The 17,207-nt window shown below is 43.5% G+C and overlaps 1 protein-coding gene across 1 annotated transcript in view; it reads left to right on the forward strand.

Annotated features, from left to right (window-relative positions):
- MYBPC3 (myosin binding protein C3) overlaps positions 1–17,207 on the forward strand; it is a 215,067-nt gene that overhangs the window by 32,312 nt on the left and 165,548 nt on the right. The window contains exon 8 of the mRNA XM_066583331.1: positions 4,873–4,929. Within this exon, the coding sequence (XP_066439428.1) occupies positions 4,873–4,929 (57 nt within the window). The remainder of the gene's footprint in view (positions 1–4,872; positions 4,930–17,207) is intronic.

Here is a 17,207-nt window from a genome sequence, read left to right on the forward strand (position 1 = left end):
TCAATGGGACTTTTGGAGATAGTTGACCAGGCTATCTCTGGTGGTCACATTGAAGTGGTATGGCGATACGCATGAGTGGCCACCAGCTTCCATACACTTCTGGATTGAACCGCAGCTGGGGTGTTTGCATGATGGGTAAAACTGTCATAAGACAACAGCTTTAAGGTCTTCTTTATGGATTGTGTTAAACTTCTAAACTTGGTTAGGCATGTGATTATAAAGTTTCCCTAAATTGGAAGAGTTAAGTAGTGCCATTTAGACACAATGATTATCGCTCAAAATTCACTCCAAAGCAGTCTTTTGAGCGATATTCATTGTGTCTAAACGCGCAGCCATCATGCAATTTTCATTAACGATTTACTCATCGTTGACTTTCAACTATCTGAAAGACAACGATGAGTCTTATCATGACCATGCGCTGAGTTCCCAGCAGCATATCGCTGATACTATTGTTTCAGCTTGTATCCCGCTCAGAAAACACAGCAGGAGTATGCAGAAGACAGCACTCCAGCTGTACTCTGCATACCCCGCTCGGAGTCTCAGCTGTATACCAGCTGAGCGCTCCATGATCACAGCAGCAGTATGCAAAAGACAGCGCTCCAGCTGTGTTCTGCATACCCCGCTCGGAGTCTCAGCTGTATACCAGCTGAGCACTCTGTGATTACAGCAGGTGTATGCAGAAGACAGCGCTCCAGCTGTGTTCTGCATACCCAGCTCGGAGCGCTCAGAGGGATACCAGCTGAGCGCTCCATGAACACAGCACTTGTATACAGAAGATAGTGCTCCAGCTGTCTTCTGTATACAGCAGGAGCCTTCATTTACACACTAATAAGCTCTTAAGTAGCTAATTAGCTACTTAAGAGCTTATGCAAAGTGAATGCTCAAAACTGTCACTCAAACTGCCGTTTGAATGAATTTTGAGTGATCATCTTGCTGTGTAAATGCGTGCAACGATTATCGCTCAAAAGATTGCCTTTGAGCTAATTTTATTAATAATCGTTGTGTCTAAATGGCCTTTTGTTAATTTTGAATGAAATGTTAATAATCTATAACTTCTGCGTATTGGAATGTTAAATTTATTAATTTCTATTGGCTGCAATGTTAAATGAGTGAATAGATGTCTAAACCTTGTCTAAAACACCCAGGAACACAATAGGACCAGCAAGAAGGAGGATATCCGTTGCCAGGTAGCTACGGTTTGCTCAAGCAATTTTTTTCACAAAACATCCCAATGACTATCTTCCTAATAGGACAACAATAAATCTGTTCTTATATTAAAGCTGGGACTTTGCTGATTGATCTTAAAGGCAATGATGATCAGAGCAAATCTTAGCAGCATAACAAGGTCCTTCACATGAAAGCGGCTTCAATGGTTGCAGCTTTTGATGTAGTGGGCTCAGGACTCTCTTACTGGTGTGTCATCGGCTCATACTCATGTAATGTCTATGGGTACCTTTACACATGGACTCTCTTGTATAGATATGCATTTGCCCAGGGACAATGCTAAAATCTCATGACCCCGAGTGCAAAGCTTTAGCTTGGAACCCCCCGCAATTAGGACAATTAGGAGTTTCACATGGGACAGAATTAGTCCACGTGGACATTTCTGCATCACAATGTTATTCCTATGGGGCTTGAGTTGGGCACCTGTTAAAATCCGCGCATCTTTAATTCAAAACCGCAAGATTAGATTCCATAGCAGAACAGCTTTCTGCTGCGGTATTAACCCTTTCAAATCCACTGTCTGACGTCTGAAGACATTCTGATTGAAGACTTTACAGCTTTGATGTTGGAAGACATCTGGCAGGGTATTCTTACTGTAGATTGCTGGCCGCTCTGTTGTCGGGGGCCTCTCCAGCATGTTCAATACCGCAGTACTGGCTCTAGCCAGCAGACGGCGCCATTGTATAATGGCAGAAAGTGAAAGACCCCTAGGAAACCCTGACTCCAAAATTGGTTTGCAAAGGGTTAAGGACGTCTTGTGGAATTGTTCCGTTTGCAAAAAAGAGCACGAGACGTTCCACTGAAGGAATTCTGCAGTTATAAATGCAACAAAATCCACACCAGTTGACAAAATCGGCATCTGAGCTGCGTCCTATTCCATCTAGTGTGAAAGCACCCTGAGGCTGGTCTCGGACGGCCGAGAATCTTGTGCGAGTTTTGTATGAGTCTCACAAAACTCGCGCGAATATGAACTCCATTCTTTCAAATGGAGTCATACACATGAGTGAAGATTTCCTTCACTGTAATGCGGCAAGGAAAAAAATAATATGTTCAATTTTTTGGTATTCCCCAGAACACATTGCACATTTATTTCAATGGGACCTTAAATACATCGCATGGCTCTCGCATGCCCTGCGACGTGCGTGCGAATGCAAGGCGAGTTTTCCTATTGAAATCAATAGGAAACACTTCTGATCCACTATCGCACATGAGACTCGCAGGAGAGGATCAGCATTTTACAAAAATGATGCAAGGGGATTTTGCAATATCGGGCTGAACCCTGTAGCATGTATAGCACATATAACAGGGTTGTAAAGAAGCACACTTTACACACTGAGGGATTTCTGACAGACGACACTTCAGGGTCCTTCTGCGTTGACAGAAAAAAGGCAGCACAAATGGCATTTGTAAGTTCATATGAACAAAGCCCAGCAATGTTAGTGGTGAGGAGTGGATTCTACTATTGGATTCTAGCCTTCATATCATTTTTCATTGGCTTACCTAAGAGCAAAGTTGCTTTTCTTTTAGTAAGCCACCACAATATTTTTTCAGTCATGGGAAATTGAGTCGAAATGGTGCAATATTTTACTTATGTCTTACCAGCTCATGTGCATACGCCCAGAATCTAATAACAGGCTTGGAAATGTCCATTCTGAGGCAAAAGAAGGAAAAGGTGATTCTTAATTTGGTAACATTGGTTACAGATTACATTAAAACGAATCTCCGGTTCCAGGACAAAATTCTCTTTTCGGGACTGTAGAGGGACTGTGGTATATTACCCGCAGTTGTTCTTCTCTGCCATCCCTTCGATCTGCCAATTCTGGGTCCTGTTTTTGTCAGTCCAACATGGCCGACACAATCTTCACACTACCTAACCCCCCCAAAGTGCATTAATAATGTTAGACTACTAATGCACTATACTTGCTCTCTGATTGGCCGGAGGTGCTCATGTGATCAGCACTGGCCAATCAGAGAGCAGTGCACAGTGTGCATTATGTAGTTGAAAAACTGCTGCATTAATCTTGGACAGGTAAAAACAAGACCTGAAAGTGGCGGATCCGAGGGGCAACGGAAAAGAAAACTGCAGAAGAATGGGGTTCATATTTGTGCTTCTCATAACACACAAAGAGTTTCTCAGCCTCGTAAGACTGAACTTAGGGCGGCTTCAGACAGGCGTATGTGTTTTTGTGCGCAACTCAGCGTTATGTATTTGCACTATGAACGCAGCTTTTTTGCGCACATTTCACGGTATTTTTTGCGCATACAGAGCATGTTCATTTACGCGCGACAGAAGAACACGCCCCAATTTAAATGGCTATTTGGCCTAATGAGTTCCAGATGTGTTCTTTTTCTTTCATGGAGTTGTGCAGCATCTTCTATTTTGATGCTCGCGTGAGAAACCCAGAATCGGGTAATGTGAATGAAGCCATTGACATCAATGGGTTCTATTCTCTGCATATTGCGCACATAAATTTTACGTAGGGCGACTTGGTATATTTGCACACGCAATACGCAGACAATAGAACCCATTGATATCACTGGGTGCGTAGACATTTCTGGAATTTGCATGAGCACACGCAAAAATATAGAACCTACTCCATTTTTGTGTAATCCCCATAGAAGTCTATGAGGGTGCACAAATGTGCGTGAAATATGCAGGAAGATGCATGAAACACTGCGCAATTCTGCTGCAAAAAGAACACATTTACATCAGTGCGTCTTTGTTTTCCGCGTGCAAATGAACATGCAATGCGAGCGCAAAAAGTACAGTAAAATACGCCAATACGCACACAAAAAAACCTTGTTCACAGAGCAAATATATTGAGACGCACGTAAAAATGCCAAGGTGAAGCCGCCCTTGTGGAGCTCAATGCAAAGATCAGTTCTATAGAAGATCAAATTTAAAACCCATTAGGAAGACTTCCGGTATTTGACCATTGGGATAATTGCTGAGCAAACGAAAAAACGTTATTCTGTGTGCGGCCAGGAAAATCTGGATACAATGTATTGTCAGAAAACATCTTCCTGCAGCACCATCACATTGTGTATACCACCCTATACCCTCCACCATCCATCCTCACTGCCTTGCATGCTGTGCCATGGATAGGGTTCTCAGCTCTCTCACTCTTGTATTACACCGGTCACAAGATTCATGTTTCCCCAGAAGGCTTCCACTTGTAACGTCTATATACCGCTGCAGGCTATGTCTGTCCTTTGCCATACTAGTACTTGTTGCAAAGATTTCTGTCACTTTCTCAAACTTGTCTCTGATGTTATCTATATTAGTGTTCCCCAACTCCAGTCCTCAGGGACCCCCAAAATATCATGTTTTCAGGATTTTCTCAGTATTGCACAGGTGATGTAATTATTGTCGGTACCTCAGAAGTTGCCTAAAAAGTTGCTTTGAAGGAACCCCTTGAAATCAATGGGTTCTATTCTCTGTGTATTGCACACGCAAATGAAGGAGCCGCGAGGCAGATACTAACTAGAGATGATAACCACCTTCACAAAAGCCCAAAATATTCTATAGTACAACCTACCGTTGTCCTTTAACGCTCTACGCCCATAAGGTGGGCATCATCTCTGCTGTTACCCACTTATAATGCCAGAATACTCATACTGGGTGTTTCGTGTTGTGTTCTCTTCCAGTGGAGATGGGACTGAAGAAGCCGGAGAACTGGACTTCAGTGCTCTTCTCAGGAAAAGGTGACTATTAGGTAGCAATATGTCAACACATGGGACTAAGTGCCTCATACTTAGGAACCCATCACTAATCTAGGGGTACTCAGTGCCCACCAATCTGCCATCTTTGTAACCGCTATAGTGATACAGAAGACCTCTACACAATATTATAGGTCACATTTCTGTTGCGTTACATTGCTCTTTATTTCATATCTTGTTTCAAATGCATTATATCTCCTCTCACATGGCATGGTGGCACAACTCTCAGCATGGACTCAACTTTGGAAGCCAGGCTGTTCATTCTGAAATTTCAGTAATGGGGGAACCTTGATGGTCATTTGCTCAGGAAGCATGTACAGAGTTCGACTGGGCCATCAGAGTATAGAGTATCCTCTAGTGACCCAAACAATGACACACTAATGGACCTCAAAGATCCAATAAGAAGCAACCCCATTTTGAGTTGACTTTGGAACAAAATCTTTACCACTTGGGTTTATTTCAAAGGTCTCAAAGCTTCTCCCTCACATGGCCTGGTTGTGCAACTCTCAGGATGGACTGAACTTTGGAAGCCAGCCTGTTCAATCTGAAATTTCAGTAATGGGGGAACCTTGATTTGTTACCCATCATTTTTTTAGGAAGCATGCACAGAGTCCAACTGGACCATCAGAGTAGTAGAAGATCCACTGGTGGCCCAAACAATGACAGACTAATGGACCTCAAAGGTCCAGCAGGAAGCAACTCCATTTTGAGTTGACTTTGGAGCCCAATCTTTACCCCTTGGGTCTATTTCCAAGGTCTCCGAACTTTTTCTACCTTATGAGCCATATTCAACTTTGACCAATGGTCAGGGACTAGAGATGAGCGAACGTGTTCGGCCCCGCCCCTTTTCGCCCGAACACCGAACTTTGCGAGGAATTCCGTGCTCGGGCGAAAAAAGTTCGGGGGTCGCCGTGGCAGCGCGGGGGGGTGCGGCGGGGAGTGGGGGGGAGAGGGAGAGAGAGAGGGCTCCCCCCTGTTCCCCGCTGCTGCCGCCCGCGCCGCCGCGCCTCTCCCCGCCCCCCGCCGCCCCCCGAATCTTTACGCGCGAACACTGAAGTCCTCGGAAAAGCCGGTGTCCGGGTGCGTAAGTGCTCGTTAAGAACACGTTCGCTCATCTCTATCAGGGACCACATCTAGCACTCAAAAATGGAGGAAAAACATTTGAAATGTGGGAGGGTGGTTTCACACCCCTGGATTCCGCTTTTCTGCTTCATTCAGGGAGCAGGAAAGAGGGAATCTCTGTGGCCGAACTGGTCCGTCTTCTGTTGGAATTGAACACTGACGAACGTATTTTGAGCCGGATCTGCGGTGCAACACAGATGTGAAACCACCTGAACACTTAGAAATCGTAAATGTTCAAACATTTTACAAATACATACTTTACTGTAATAAAAATCTTAGCTTTTCTATTTTTCCGTTTCCATAGCTGCGTGAGGGCTTGTTTTTTGCGAGACAAGTTGTATTTTTCGATGGCACTATGTAATGTACCACATAATTTGCTGGAAAACGTTTACAAATTTCTAAGTGGAGTTAAATGGGGAAAAATGCAATTCTGTCATCTGTGGTGGTGGGGTTTCTATGCCTTATACACTGCGGCAAAAATGACATGATGTTATTCTGTGGGACAGTATGATCCCTACAATATACAATACCAAACTTACATAGTTTTGCTTTTGCTGTACTATTTTTAAAAAATAAAATATCTTTGTGTAAAAAAATTGATTTTTATCTTCCGACAGCAATAACGTTTCAATTTTGCCGTGGACATACCGGTAGTTGTGCAAGGGCTCGCTTTTTTGTGGGACATCCTGTTGTTTCTATTGCTACTAGAGATGAGCGAGCATACTCGCTTAGGGCAATTGCTCGAGCGAAAAGGTTCGGGTGCCGGCGCGGTGACAGGTGAGTTGCGGCAGTGAGCAGGGGGAGTGGGGGGGGGGGGGGGGGAGGGAGAGAGAGATCTCCCCTCCGTTCCTCCCCGCTCTCCCCCGCAGCTCCCTGCCCGCCAGGTACTCGCTAAGGTCAATGCTCGCTCATCACCAAGTGCTACCAATCTGGAGTTCTTGTGACTTTTTGATCGCTTTTTATAACATTTTTTCCTTGGTGACAGCGTGACCAAAAATGCACAATTCTGGCATTATTTTCTTTCTCTGACAACGTTCACTGTGCGGGATAAATAATGTATTACTTTGATGAATATGACTTATGGATGCATTGATAAAAAACATGTCTTCTTTATTTATTTTTATTGTCAATATAGGGAAAAGGGAGGGTGTTAAAGTTTTACTTCCTGTTTTTTTCTTCCGATAATAAAAAGCAACCCTGTTTTTTAACTTATCTTTACATTTTTTGTTAACCCCCTTAGGAGACTTGAACTTGCGCTGGTTTGATTGCACATACAGTATAATGTAATTCCACAGTATTATATTATACCGCATTTTGACAGGCAGACTATGATGGCGTGCCACATACATGGTGGCCCTGGGGGCCTTCAGAAGGCGCTCCACTGCCATGGTAACCAAACAGCACCATGTGATCACATCCCAGGGGGAGCATTCAGGGCCCCTGAACAATTATCTGGGTAACAGAATTGACAGCAGCATTTAGAGGGTTAAGAGCCACAATCAATATTAGTGCTGATGGTGGCTGTTGCTATCACAGACAGCCCGCACCTATCAGCTTGTGATCCTGCTCCATATACTCCCTGCACACGCAGGACATAAATGTATGCCCGGTGGTGTCAAGGGGTTAAGCAGGTTCTCCAGGACATTTACTATTGATAACTAGAGATGAGCGAACCTACTCGGCTACGCCCCTTTTTCGCCCGAGCGCCGCGATTTTCGAGTACTTCCGTACTCGGGCGAAAAGATTCGGGGGGCACCATGGGTGAGTGGGGGGTTGCAGCGGGGAGTGGGAAAGAGAGAGGGCTCCCCCCTGTTCCCCGCTGCTACCCCCCGCTCCGCCACGTCTCCCCCCGCCCCCCGGCGCCCCCCGAATCTTTTCATCCGAGTACGGAAGTACTCGAAAATCGCGGTGCTTGATCAAGTAATTACTCGAAATGAGTATATTCGCTCATCTCTATTGATAACCCATCCTCAGGATAAGTCATCAACAGTCAGTTGGTAGGGGTCCACAACTCAGGATCCCGTCTGATCAGCTGATCCTCAAGCCTGCTGTCAGTGCGGACAGCACAGGAAGCAGATAGAGCTGTCACCATTGTCACAGTCTAGTTTGGTATTGCAGGTACAGCTCCCATTGAATTCAATGGAAACTGTTCCTGCAATACTAAACCGAGCCACTGCAATGCTGACAGCACTATCTGCTTCCTGCTCACTTTGTGCTAACAGCAAGTGCCAGGAATCAGCTGATTGGTAGGAGTCCCAAGCACTGGACCCCTGCCAATTAAATATGAATGACTTATTCTTAGGATAGGTTATAAATAGCAAAATGTTCTGGAGAGTCTCTTTGAATAATGACAGGAACATCTTAATTGATACTTAATAATGTTTTAGATACACGAAAACCAAAATTCCAAGTTAAAGGCTCTTTTTCCATGGCATCCATTTCACTAGGTTTCTGTCCTGAGCTAGGTGACGCTTTTTAATCCAGGTAAAGGGGTAGAAACTTAGTGAAAGGGAAGCCATGGTGGTCTGTGTCTCATACATTAAGACCTATAGTTTTGCCCAAGTTCTGTCCAGGTTTCCGACCCCAAGCAGATTTTTACATAGAAGACAAAAACGCAAGACACCTCTTTACATGCGGCAATCAATAGCAAATGTAGCATGTAAGCAGATGATAGCAGGAGGGAGTCCCTTTTGTCATCCATCTGCACTCCGCAAAAGTGATTGCAAAGTACCAATAGGTTCCCATGGCAGCTGGAAGCCTAACAAAGGCCTTCATGTCTGCCATGTAATTCATCCTATTAGGCCCCACCTCCTGCAGAGTCTAATTGGCTGCTGTCATATGTTTAGTAGAATGCACTGCATAAGTAATGCAGTATACTTGTTCTAGCGATCAAACAATCGTATCTTTAAGTCCCCTTCAAGGAGTAAAAAATTGTAGAAAAAAATTAAATAAAGTTAAATCAAAGGAAAAAAATCCAGGTTATAAAAATATGCATTTTTCCTTTTGCTTGCCTCCAAAAGAAATGCAAAAAACACATACCAACATAAACTGTAACTCTTCCTGCAAAAACAATCCCTGATAGAGCTCCGTTACCGGAAAAATAAAAATGCGCTGATGCTGATTCAATGGGTTCTTTAAATATGTGTTTTTATTGTGCAAAAGTAGTAAACAATAAAAATAAATCTATATAAACCTGGTATTGCAGTAAAGGTGCCGAACCACTTAAGGGCTCAGTCACACCACCGCCGATTCCCCCGTGTTTGCAGGTGTGGACAAACCTCTGCACCTGCCGAAAAAAGAACATATGGCTGGCAATGGAGCTGGCCATGCGGAGATTGGTCCACACACGGTGCGGCCGTTTTCCCGTCATGAAGCACGGGTGGATCGGCGCCCGTGTGACTGAGCCCTGAAAAAAGGATCATGTTATTTTTACTGAATGGTGAAAGCTGTTAAGTCAAAACCCAAAATATTTCTGCACTTTTCTCCATCAGCCCTCCAAGAAAAAGCAATGAACACATTATATGTACCACAGAGTGCGGCCATCAAAAGGACAACTCATCCCACTAAAAACAAGCCCTCATACGACTATGTCAACGAGTCGTGGCTCTTGCAATGTGATGATGAAAATCACTTGGTCCTTAAAAGCGTTATCCATTGAGGGGCCACCGGGATATATCAGGGTTTGAGCAGAAGCACTGCTCCGACCCCTGTGCAGCTATGGCACTCGTAATTGCAAGTGCAGCTCTCATTGAAATCAACCCATTGATGTAAGTGAGAGCTGCTCTTGCAATTCTTTCCGCCACCGCTACAAAGGGGTTAGAGCAGTGCTTCTGCTCTGACCCCGATGCATCCCAGCAGCGGCTTCCTGGATAACCTCTTTAAGACCAGTCTCTAAGGGGTTAAGCCAGATTTATTGAACTGCTATCAGTCCATTTCATGACCATGTGAGAGGTACTGAGGATATAAGCTTTGAACATCCCATGGTAAAATGGCAGATTGTCCCTACCAATTTGTATACAGAACTTTTGTATACAGTATATGACATTATCACTAGGAGTGATTCTTCATGTTGTGACGTTCATTCTGTGTCCTGTCCTGTATATCTGTTTAGCTGCATATAGCTGTATATGCTTCTGTTGGCTTTCTGGCTACATGAATACCCTTGTACAGTTCTCTCACATTGCTTGCTATATCTGTTTTTTATGCTATTCGCAATGTCTGTAGCAAATTTCCCTTGCTTTCTGCATTCCTCATTTTGCTAACTGGAAGGGCTGGAAGAAGCACAGGGGGTCAATCTTCCATCAGGATTTTCTGTTGTTAGAGAGTCGAGGCAGTTAGCAACTCAACAACTGCATGAGGAGGAAATTATCAAAGAACTGGCTATCAGGGTGGTGCGAAAGTATTGAATTCTATTTTATGCAGTAGTGTCATGTGCATGGCAAGAAGTACATGTACAAAAGACATGTATTGGAGTAAAATTGTACTAACAGGGTCTCAGACTCTGAGCATGCAGCTTTGTCATAATTAACCTTTGTAATGTTTTACTAAGAGAGAAGTATTACACATGCTGTAGACTTTGAATTGTTAACCTTGTGGGGGTTGCCACATTATATAACCTCTTGCATTGGAACAATAAAACAGAAGAGCTTTGAAACATCACGAGTGTTTCTCATTGTACTCTTCTCTGATGCATCCAATAATAATTAGGCATACCTGATTTGATACGTTTATGATAACCCTCTAGTATCACCTAAATTAAGTGATTAATGCAACAGCGGTACAAGGGTACAATGAGAGTAGAAGCAGAGGTTGCATTGCTTGCAGTAGCCCTGTTCAGGAATTGCTTGCTATGTTCCCTATGTTTGGTTCTTGTGGTGCTTGCTATATCTTTGTCTCTATGATCTGTTATGTCTTACAGCATTGCATGTGTTCCGGTGCACCATATTTGTTTGCTTCACTCCCTTTATTTCCCTGTTCCCTTCAAGAGGTTTTCCGCCCTTTTTAAAGTAAAGGATTGGTCCAGTGGATAGGTCATTAGTAGTTGAATGGATGGGAGTCCGCCACTCGGGACCCCTGTACATCAGCTGATCATCTGGCCTGCCATCCAATGCAGTGGACTGGACATCGTCATCAGGGGTCAGAGGAGGAAGTCGGAGCGCCAGTTTCACATCTATTGAGAGCAATGGGAGTGCCACGCTGCCTTTAAACTTCCTGCTCAGGACTGGGCCGGATGATCAGCTGATGGGCAGGGGTCCTGAGTGGCGGGCCCCCATCTATCAACTACTGATGAGCTATCCAGCGGATAGGATAATCAATTAAAAAGGGGCAGAAAATCCCTTTAAATTGCTTGCAGTGTTACTTTCCTCCTGCGCTTTAGTACTGTTAGACACAATCATTTAGTCCTGCAGTAGAATCATCGGCTATGTCCCTTATTACATCCCTATAATGTCCCTTTTGTCATCCCCTGTTTTAGGCCCATTTCACACAAGCATATTACAGGTTTACATTTCAAGCCCCCTCCCCCTCCGAAACACCGGTAAAAGAGCGCTACAAAGACGCGCAAATTTTTAGTGTCGGAACACAAAATCGCAATATCGCCGTGAGACAACAGCGATATCGCCCAGAACACATATGCGATATCGCTGCGATTTTCTCATGGCGATATCGTGTCGGCCACGTTAATCAAAATCTGTGTCTTTCTGCCACAGTATTTGGCATGGAATTTTGCCCTGTCAACGGGCAAAATCTGTGTGCAGAATTTTAACCCAGAAATGAGCCTCTCTGCATGAAGAAGTTATATGTCACTTCTTGATGCAGAAACTGGCAGAAACGCGTTTTTCTGCATTGGAATTCCGCACGTGGACTTTGCTTATTGACAGGACAAATTCACAAAAAGCTGTCGATTTTGATGTGATTTTTGAGGTGGAATTTTCAGTTTGAACATACTCTGAGTGGTTTTACATGGGCGATAAAATTGCACGATTTTTGGGCAATGCGAGAGGCAGTAAAAATACAGATTTATGAAACCAATGATTTTTAATGGTTTCCTTCATATTTGTGATGTTTTCACTCATGCGATATAGTGAGCAAAAACAAAAATCGCAGCATGCTCTATCTTTCTGCATGTTGCGTTTTTTTATCTCCCATGTTTCCCTATGGAGCCTGTTTTTTATCGCATCGCACGAACTTGCGTCTTTAACATTAGAAATTCCTATTGACTCTCGGTCTATAAAATCGCGTCAAAAGCGCGCAAGAAAATTGCAAGCGGCAGCGATGTTTTTGCAAGAAAAAGCATCACTAATGCTTAAAAATCGTGGGAAAAAAGATGCGATTTTGCCACGATATTCTCGCGGCAATATCGCAATCGCTAGTGTGAGGAGACCTAAGGCCTCTTTCACATGGGCGACAGCCATATTGGCGCAATTTTGTAGCATAAGTGATGCTTTTACTAGTGAAAAGTTCTGGCATCGCGACGCTGATATATAATGCGATGGCTGTGATTGGTTCATCAAGTGCTGCAGTGATTGGCTGAGCAGCAGCGCCCGAGAACTAATCAGAACCTGTGCTTCCTGGAGGCGGGGTTTTTGAAACTCTAACCAGAAAGCGTTGGCTGAAAACTATAAGCAAGTGTGCCAGAGCTGTGGAGAAGCATTGCGCCGAAGTGGACAACACCTGAGAGGTGATGTATTGGGTTTTTTCCATTTTTAAAGGCAGATATGGCTTATTTTCGGGGTAGGTTATATTTCAAGTCCCCAAAAATCCCAACGAAAGAGCGCTTTTCTTGCGGCAATATTGCTCTCACCTGTGTGAAAGAGGCCTTATTGTCTTCTGTCTGGTATTTACAGCATTTTGTTGTGCTTTGCAATTGCTTGCTGCATCTCTCCTATACTGAGTTCTAGTAATCCCGAAGCATAATTCATTATAAATCATGCCCTGTGTGCTAATTTTGCTTGCAGCATTATTTTTTGTCCTGTGCCTTAGCATTGCTTGCAGCATTATCTTTTGTCCTGTGCCTTAGCATTGCTTGCAGCATTATTTTTTTCCTGCGCCTTAGCATTGCTTGCAGCATTATTTTTTGTCCTGTGCCCTAACATTGCTTGCAGCATTATTTTTGTCCTGTGCCCTAGCATTGCTTGCAGCATTATTTTTGTCCTGCTCCTTAGCATTGCTTGCAGCATTATTTTTGTCCTTCGCCTTAGCATTGCTTGCAGCATTATTTTTGTCCTTCGCCTTAGCATTGCTTGCAGCATTATTTTTGTCCTGCGCCTTAGCATTGCTTGCAGCATTATTTTTGTCCTTCGCCTTAGCATTGCTTGCAGCATTATTTTTGTCCTGTGCCTTAGCATTGCTTGCAGTATTATTTTCCCCCCGTTCTCTAGCATCACCTACTTAATTATTTTTGCCCTCTTCTGTTTCTACACATTAATCGCTTTGCACTCATCCATTCCTGTTTTAGCACATGGCACATAACTATTAAGTGGTTTTGCGGTACATGCTTTCGCTGTGGTTGCTATGCTTCCTGCATCCCTATGCTCTCTTGCATTGATTGCAGCATCCCTTTCATTCTTCTCTTGGCAAAGCTTGCTGTATTCCATTCATATATGTAATGTCCAGTGCCTGCATATTTCTTCTAATACTGTGTGCTCTTGCAAGACTTGTGTAGTCCTGTGTACTTCTTATCTGCATTTCAATGACACGACGTCACCTACCATCTGCATCTTTTCTTTCTCTATCTCTTTTCTTATTTTCCTCTGTCACTGTTCCTGCATACAGAGAGTAAGTTCTCCATGATATGCCTGCCTTATACATGAGTAAGTGAGCTTCACTGATGCTTCTGGCCAAGCCTAATGCACCGTTGACTTGGACTGATGTCCGTAGGCCAGCGATACTCATTTGGTAGCGCTTAGCGAATGTAGCTCACGCAATTGTTCTCTGATGCTGCTGACCAGATCTAACTAGTGAGTCATTGTCACTGGTTCATGCTAACCATTTATATATAGACAGTGAGTGCAACGCTACTGACTCAATGATACGTCAAATGTCCACTGTGCTCCAGAAAGTGGAGACTCTGGAAGAGAGTACACAATGCAGCTGTCTCTTCCTCAGAGGGAATGGCACCATCCTCTTGAAGTGACAACTGGTCTCCAATGAGTAACAGGATAGTATGCATCATAGTCTGAAGAAAGAGCCATGCCGTTATATTTAGCCACATTGCCTGTTTGTCAGATGTATCATTAATCATTTCATGGAAAAAAAAACCCAAACCAGAAAAGAACCAAAGTTTAGAGAGCAAGTTATTCTGGATAGACGTGGCGTGGTGTCATCTAATGATTGGGTAAAGAGGCAAACTAGTGAAAAACAAAGTGGTGGTTAATTATAAAATGAGGTTTATGGTCTACTTTACCAGTCTTCGCATTTGGTAACTCAAGAAAGTCTACTCGTGGGGTTAAAAGGGCTTTTTCGACATCCCAACAAATTTAATAGGGGATCATTTAAAAATAATAGAGTCACAACTCACATCTTTATTCTGCCTCCTTTCCACGTTGACGTCACCAACAACCCAAATGAAGTATATGTGGGCGCACGTTCTTGGCGGGCTGACCACTGCCCATCCAAATCAATCCGCAGAAAATAATGGAATTAATGCTTGAAGTGATTTATGCCATCCAACTAACACCGCTGGTGTACAGGATCTTCATACAACTTTTTGGGTACAGAAATCCAGAACTTTATATGCCTGACGAAGGGTTTCTATACCCTAAGATGTTATGTAGAGAGGGAGCGCTAGGCTCTATGTTGGCATGTTACAAAAGGTTTATAGACACTGTTAAGGTAAAGAGTACTATGGGACTAATTAAGAGGATGGTCCTTTAAAAGACCAGCTTGAATTGAGATGGAGATGTGGTGGACGCCGACACGCAATCCTAAACTGGAACAGGAGCAGTCTAGGTACATCCAGAGCAGCGGGTAGGACATGCTGCCATCTGCAGCCATACCGCCCTACGGGCAAAGCAAAAAACTGTACCGGATTATCAGACTGCATATAGCTGGTAATTGACCTGACCCTGGTTCCTTCTTCTCAGCAAACAACCCGTTGAAACGAACTTTGTGCACGCCCCTGTGAGTAATAACTGTTGCCCTGTTCCTTTATTAAATGTTTAATAAACAGTCGTATGAGCCAAAAGCCATCATTTCAGAGTCATAAACCAAGTATCCGGTGGGTCGCCATGCCTCAAGTCCAATATAAGGCAGAACATTTAATGAGTCTGCTGCCTATCTGCTCAAACAAAGCAACTATGACACCTATTACTATCCAGGCCCCAGTGCAGACCGAAATCCCGGTTCCTGTAGTATTGTTAACTCGCTCTCCAACACCGGGCAGACCTCCAGTGGTAGGAGAAACCACCTCTAAAGCCCCAACTTGCCAGTTTGTGATAGTTGCATACAAATTCTGTGCTAGTTGAACATAATATAATCCCTTCAATCATTAATTCCATTGGTGTGCTAAGCTGCCTCTCATTTCTGTGTACCGACTAACTGCGTGCCCACTGCAGCCAACCATCGTCCTCACCATTCATATGGGTAATTGTGGACGTCACCAATGCAGCACCAGCAACAAGGCCTCCTGTGGAGCATTGGAGCATCATTGCTGGAATGGGAACAGAATGAACAAGTGTGCGTATAATTGTTCACAATGGGGAGAGGGCAATAAGTCTGCCAGACACCTCAGATGATGACCTTTTGCCTTTGAGGACAAAAGGATCGGGCATTAAAATTTAACATACCCAATCTTCCTTATCCCTGACACCTGCCAACTGGGGAAAATTAGGACACCACTGTACACATAGCATATAGGTGGTCAGTGGGTTCAGTAACCTTTTATCTAAGATGTGTGGCCACCATAAGTCATGCAAGCAACACACTGGATAGACTTGGTCACTTTTGTTTGTATACCATTTAATAGGTTTCTAAGGCCAAATGCTGATCTATTCCCATCTATATCAAATGGAAAGGATAGCTAACAGCAAATAGCTTAAAATATTAAATCTCTCACCTACAACTGCGAATTTTAATGAAAATACGAACTTTAGATTTAGTTAGCCCCTTGCAGGCAGCAAGAAAATAGCTGTTCCTATTATATCTTTAATAGGTCAGATATCATGCTTCTATTACATATTGAGCCTCCTATTTTAAAGGTAACCTGTCACGTCCCCACAGCACCAAACACTAAGTAATGGTGCTGTTAGGGGACATAAAAAGAAATACATAGGGCTCATGAAATAGCTGCGTCAACTGTTTTTAGGTAACCTACACCTGCCAAATTTAAAGGATTGTACCACATATTCAAAAGAAAGACCATTAGTATTAAAAGGGGTTTTCTGGGAATTCACTATTTATGACCTACCTTAGGATAGGTCATCAATAGTTGATGGGCAGGGGTCCGTTGCTCTGGATCCCACCAATCAGCTGATCCTTTGGCCTGCCATCAGTGCAGCTGACCTAGACGTCTGTATTTGGATCAGCGCCAGAAGTGTAATAGAAGGCATCACTCCCAACTAATTGGGAGCAATGCCTTCTATTACACTTCTGGCTCTGACTGCATGAGGATTCCGAGAGTCAGATCCTAGACTGATCAGCTATTGATAACCTATCCTGAGGATAGGTCATCAGTAGTAAATTCCCAGGAAAACTCGAAAATTTCTGAAGATAGGACATTCATTTCTATATTGCACCATGGAATATCTTCAATGGACAATAGTCTGATATGTTCTTGGGTATGAAAGATAAGTAACTGGTCTTCTTGATGACTAGTACTCAACAACCCTTCAGATGTTTCTATATTCTCTTTGTTCATATTATTGAAGGCGTAGAAGGAATATTCATTTTTGCAAGCACTTTATGCTGAACCACTGATTTGGAAATGCTTGCATGGTTACATGCTATGTATGTGGAAGTAGACCTATATAGTTTTGCAATGAATTCTGCACCATTTGTGTCAAAAATGAATCAATTGTGCTTCACGAATTCTGTCACAGCTTCAGAATTGGAGTATGCCTAAAGCTTTATTTGCCTGGTTTATCTTGCTCCTTGTCTGCAATTGTCCAAGCTTTGCACTGTTATTTGGCCCTCTTTGTTGGTTG

Source organism: Eleutherodactylus coqui, chromosome 11 (assembly GCF_035609145.1).
Source record: "Eleutherodactylus coqui strain aEleCoq1 chromosome 11, aEleCoq1.hap1, whole genome shotgun sequence".
Taxonomy (NCBI): domain Eukaryota; kingdom Metazoa; phylum Chordata; class Amphibia; order Anura; family Eleutherodactylidae; genus Eleutherodactylus; species Eleutherodactylus coqui.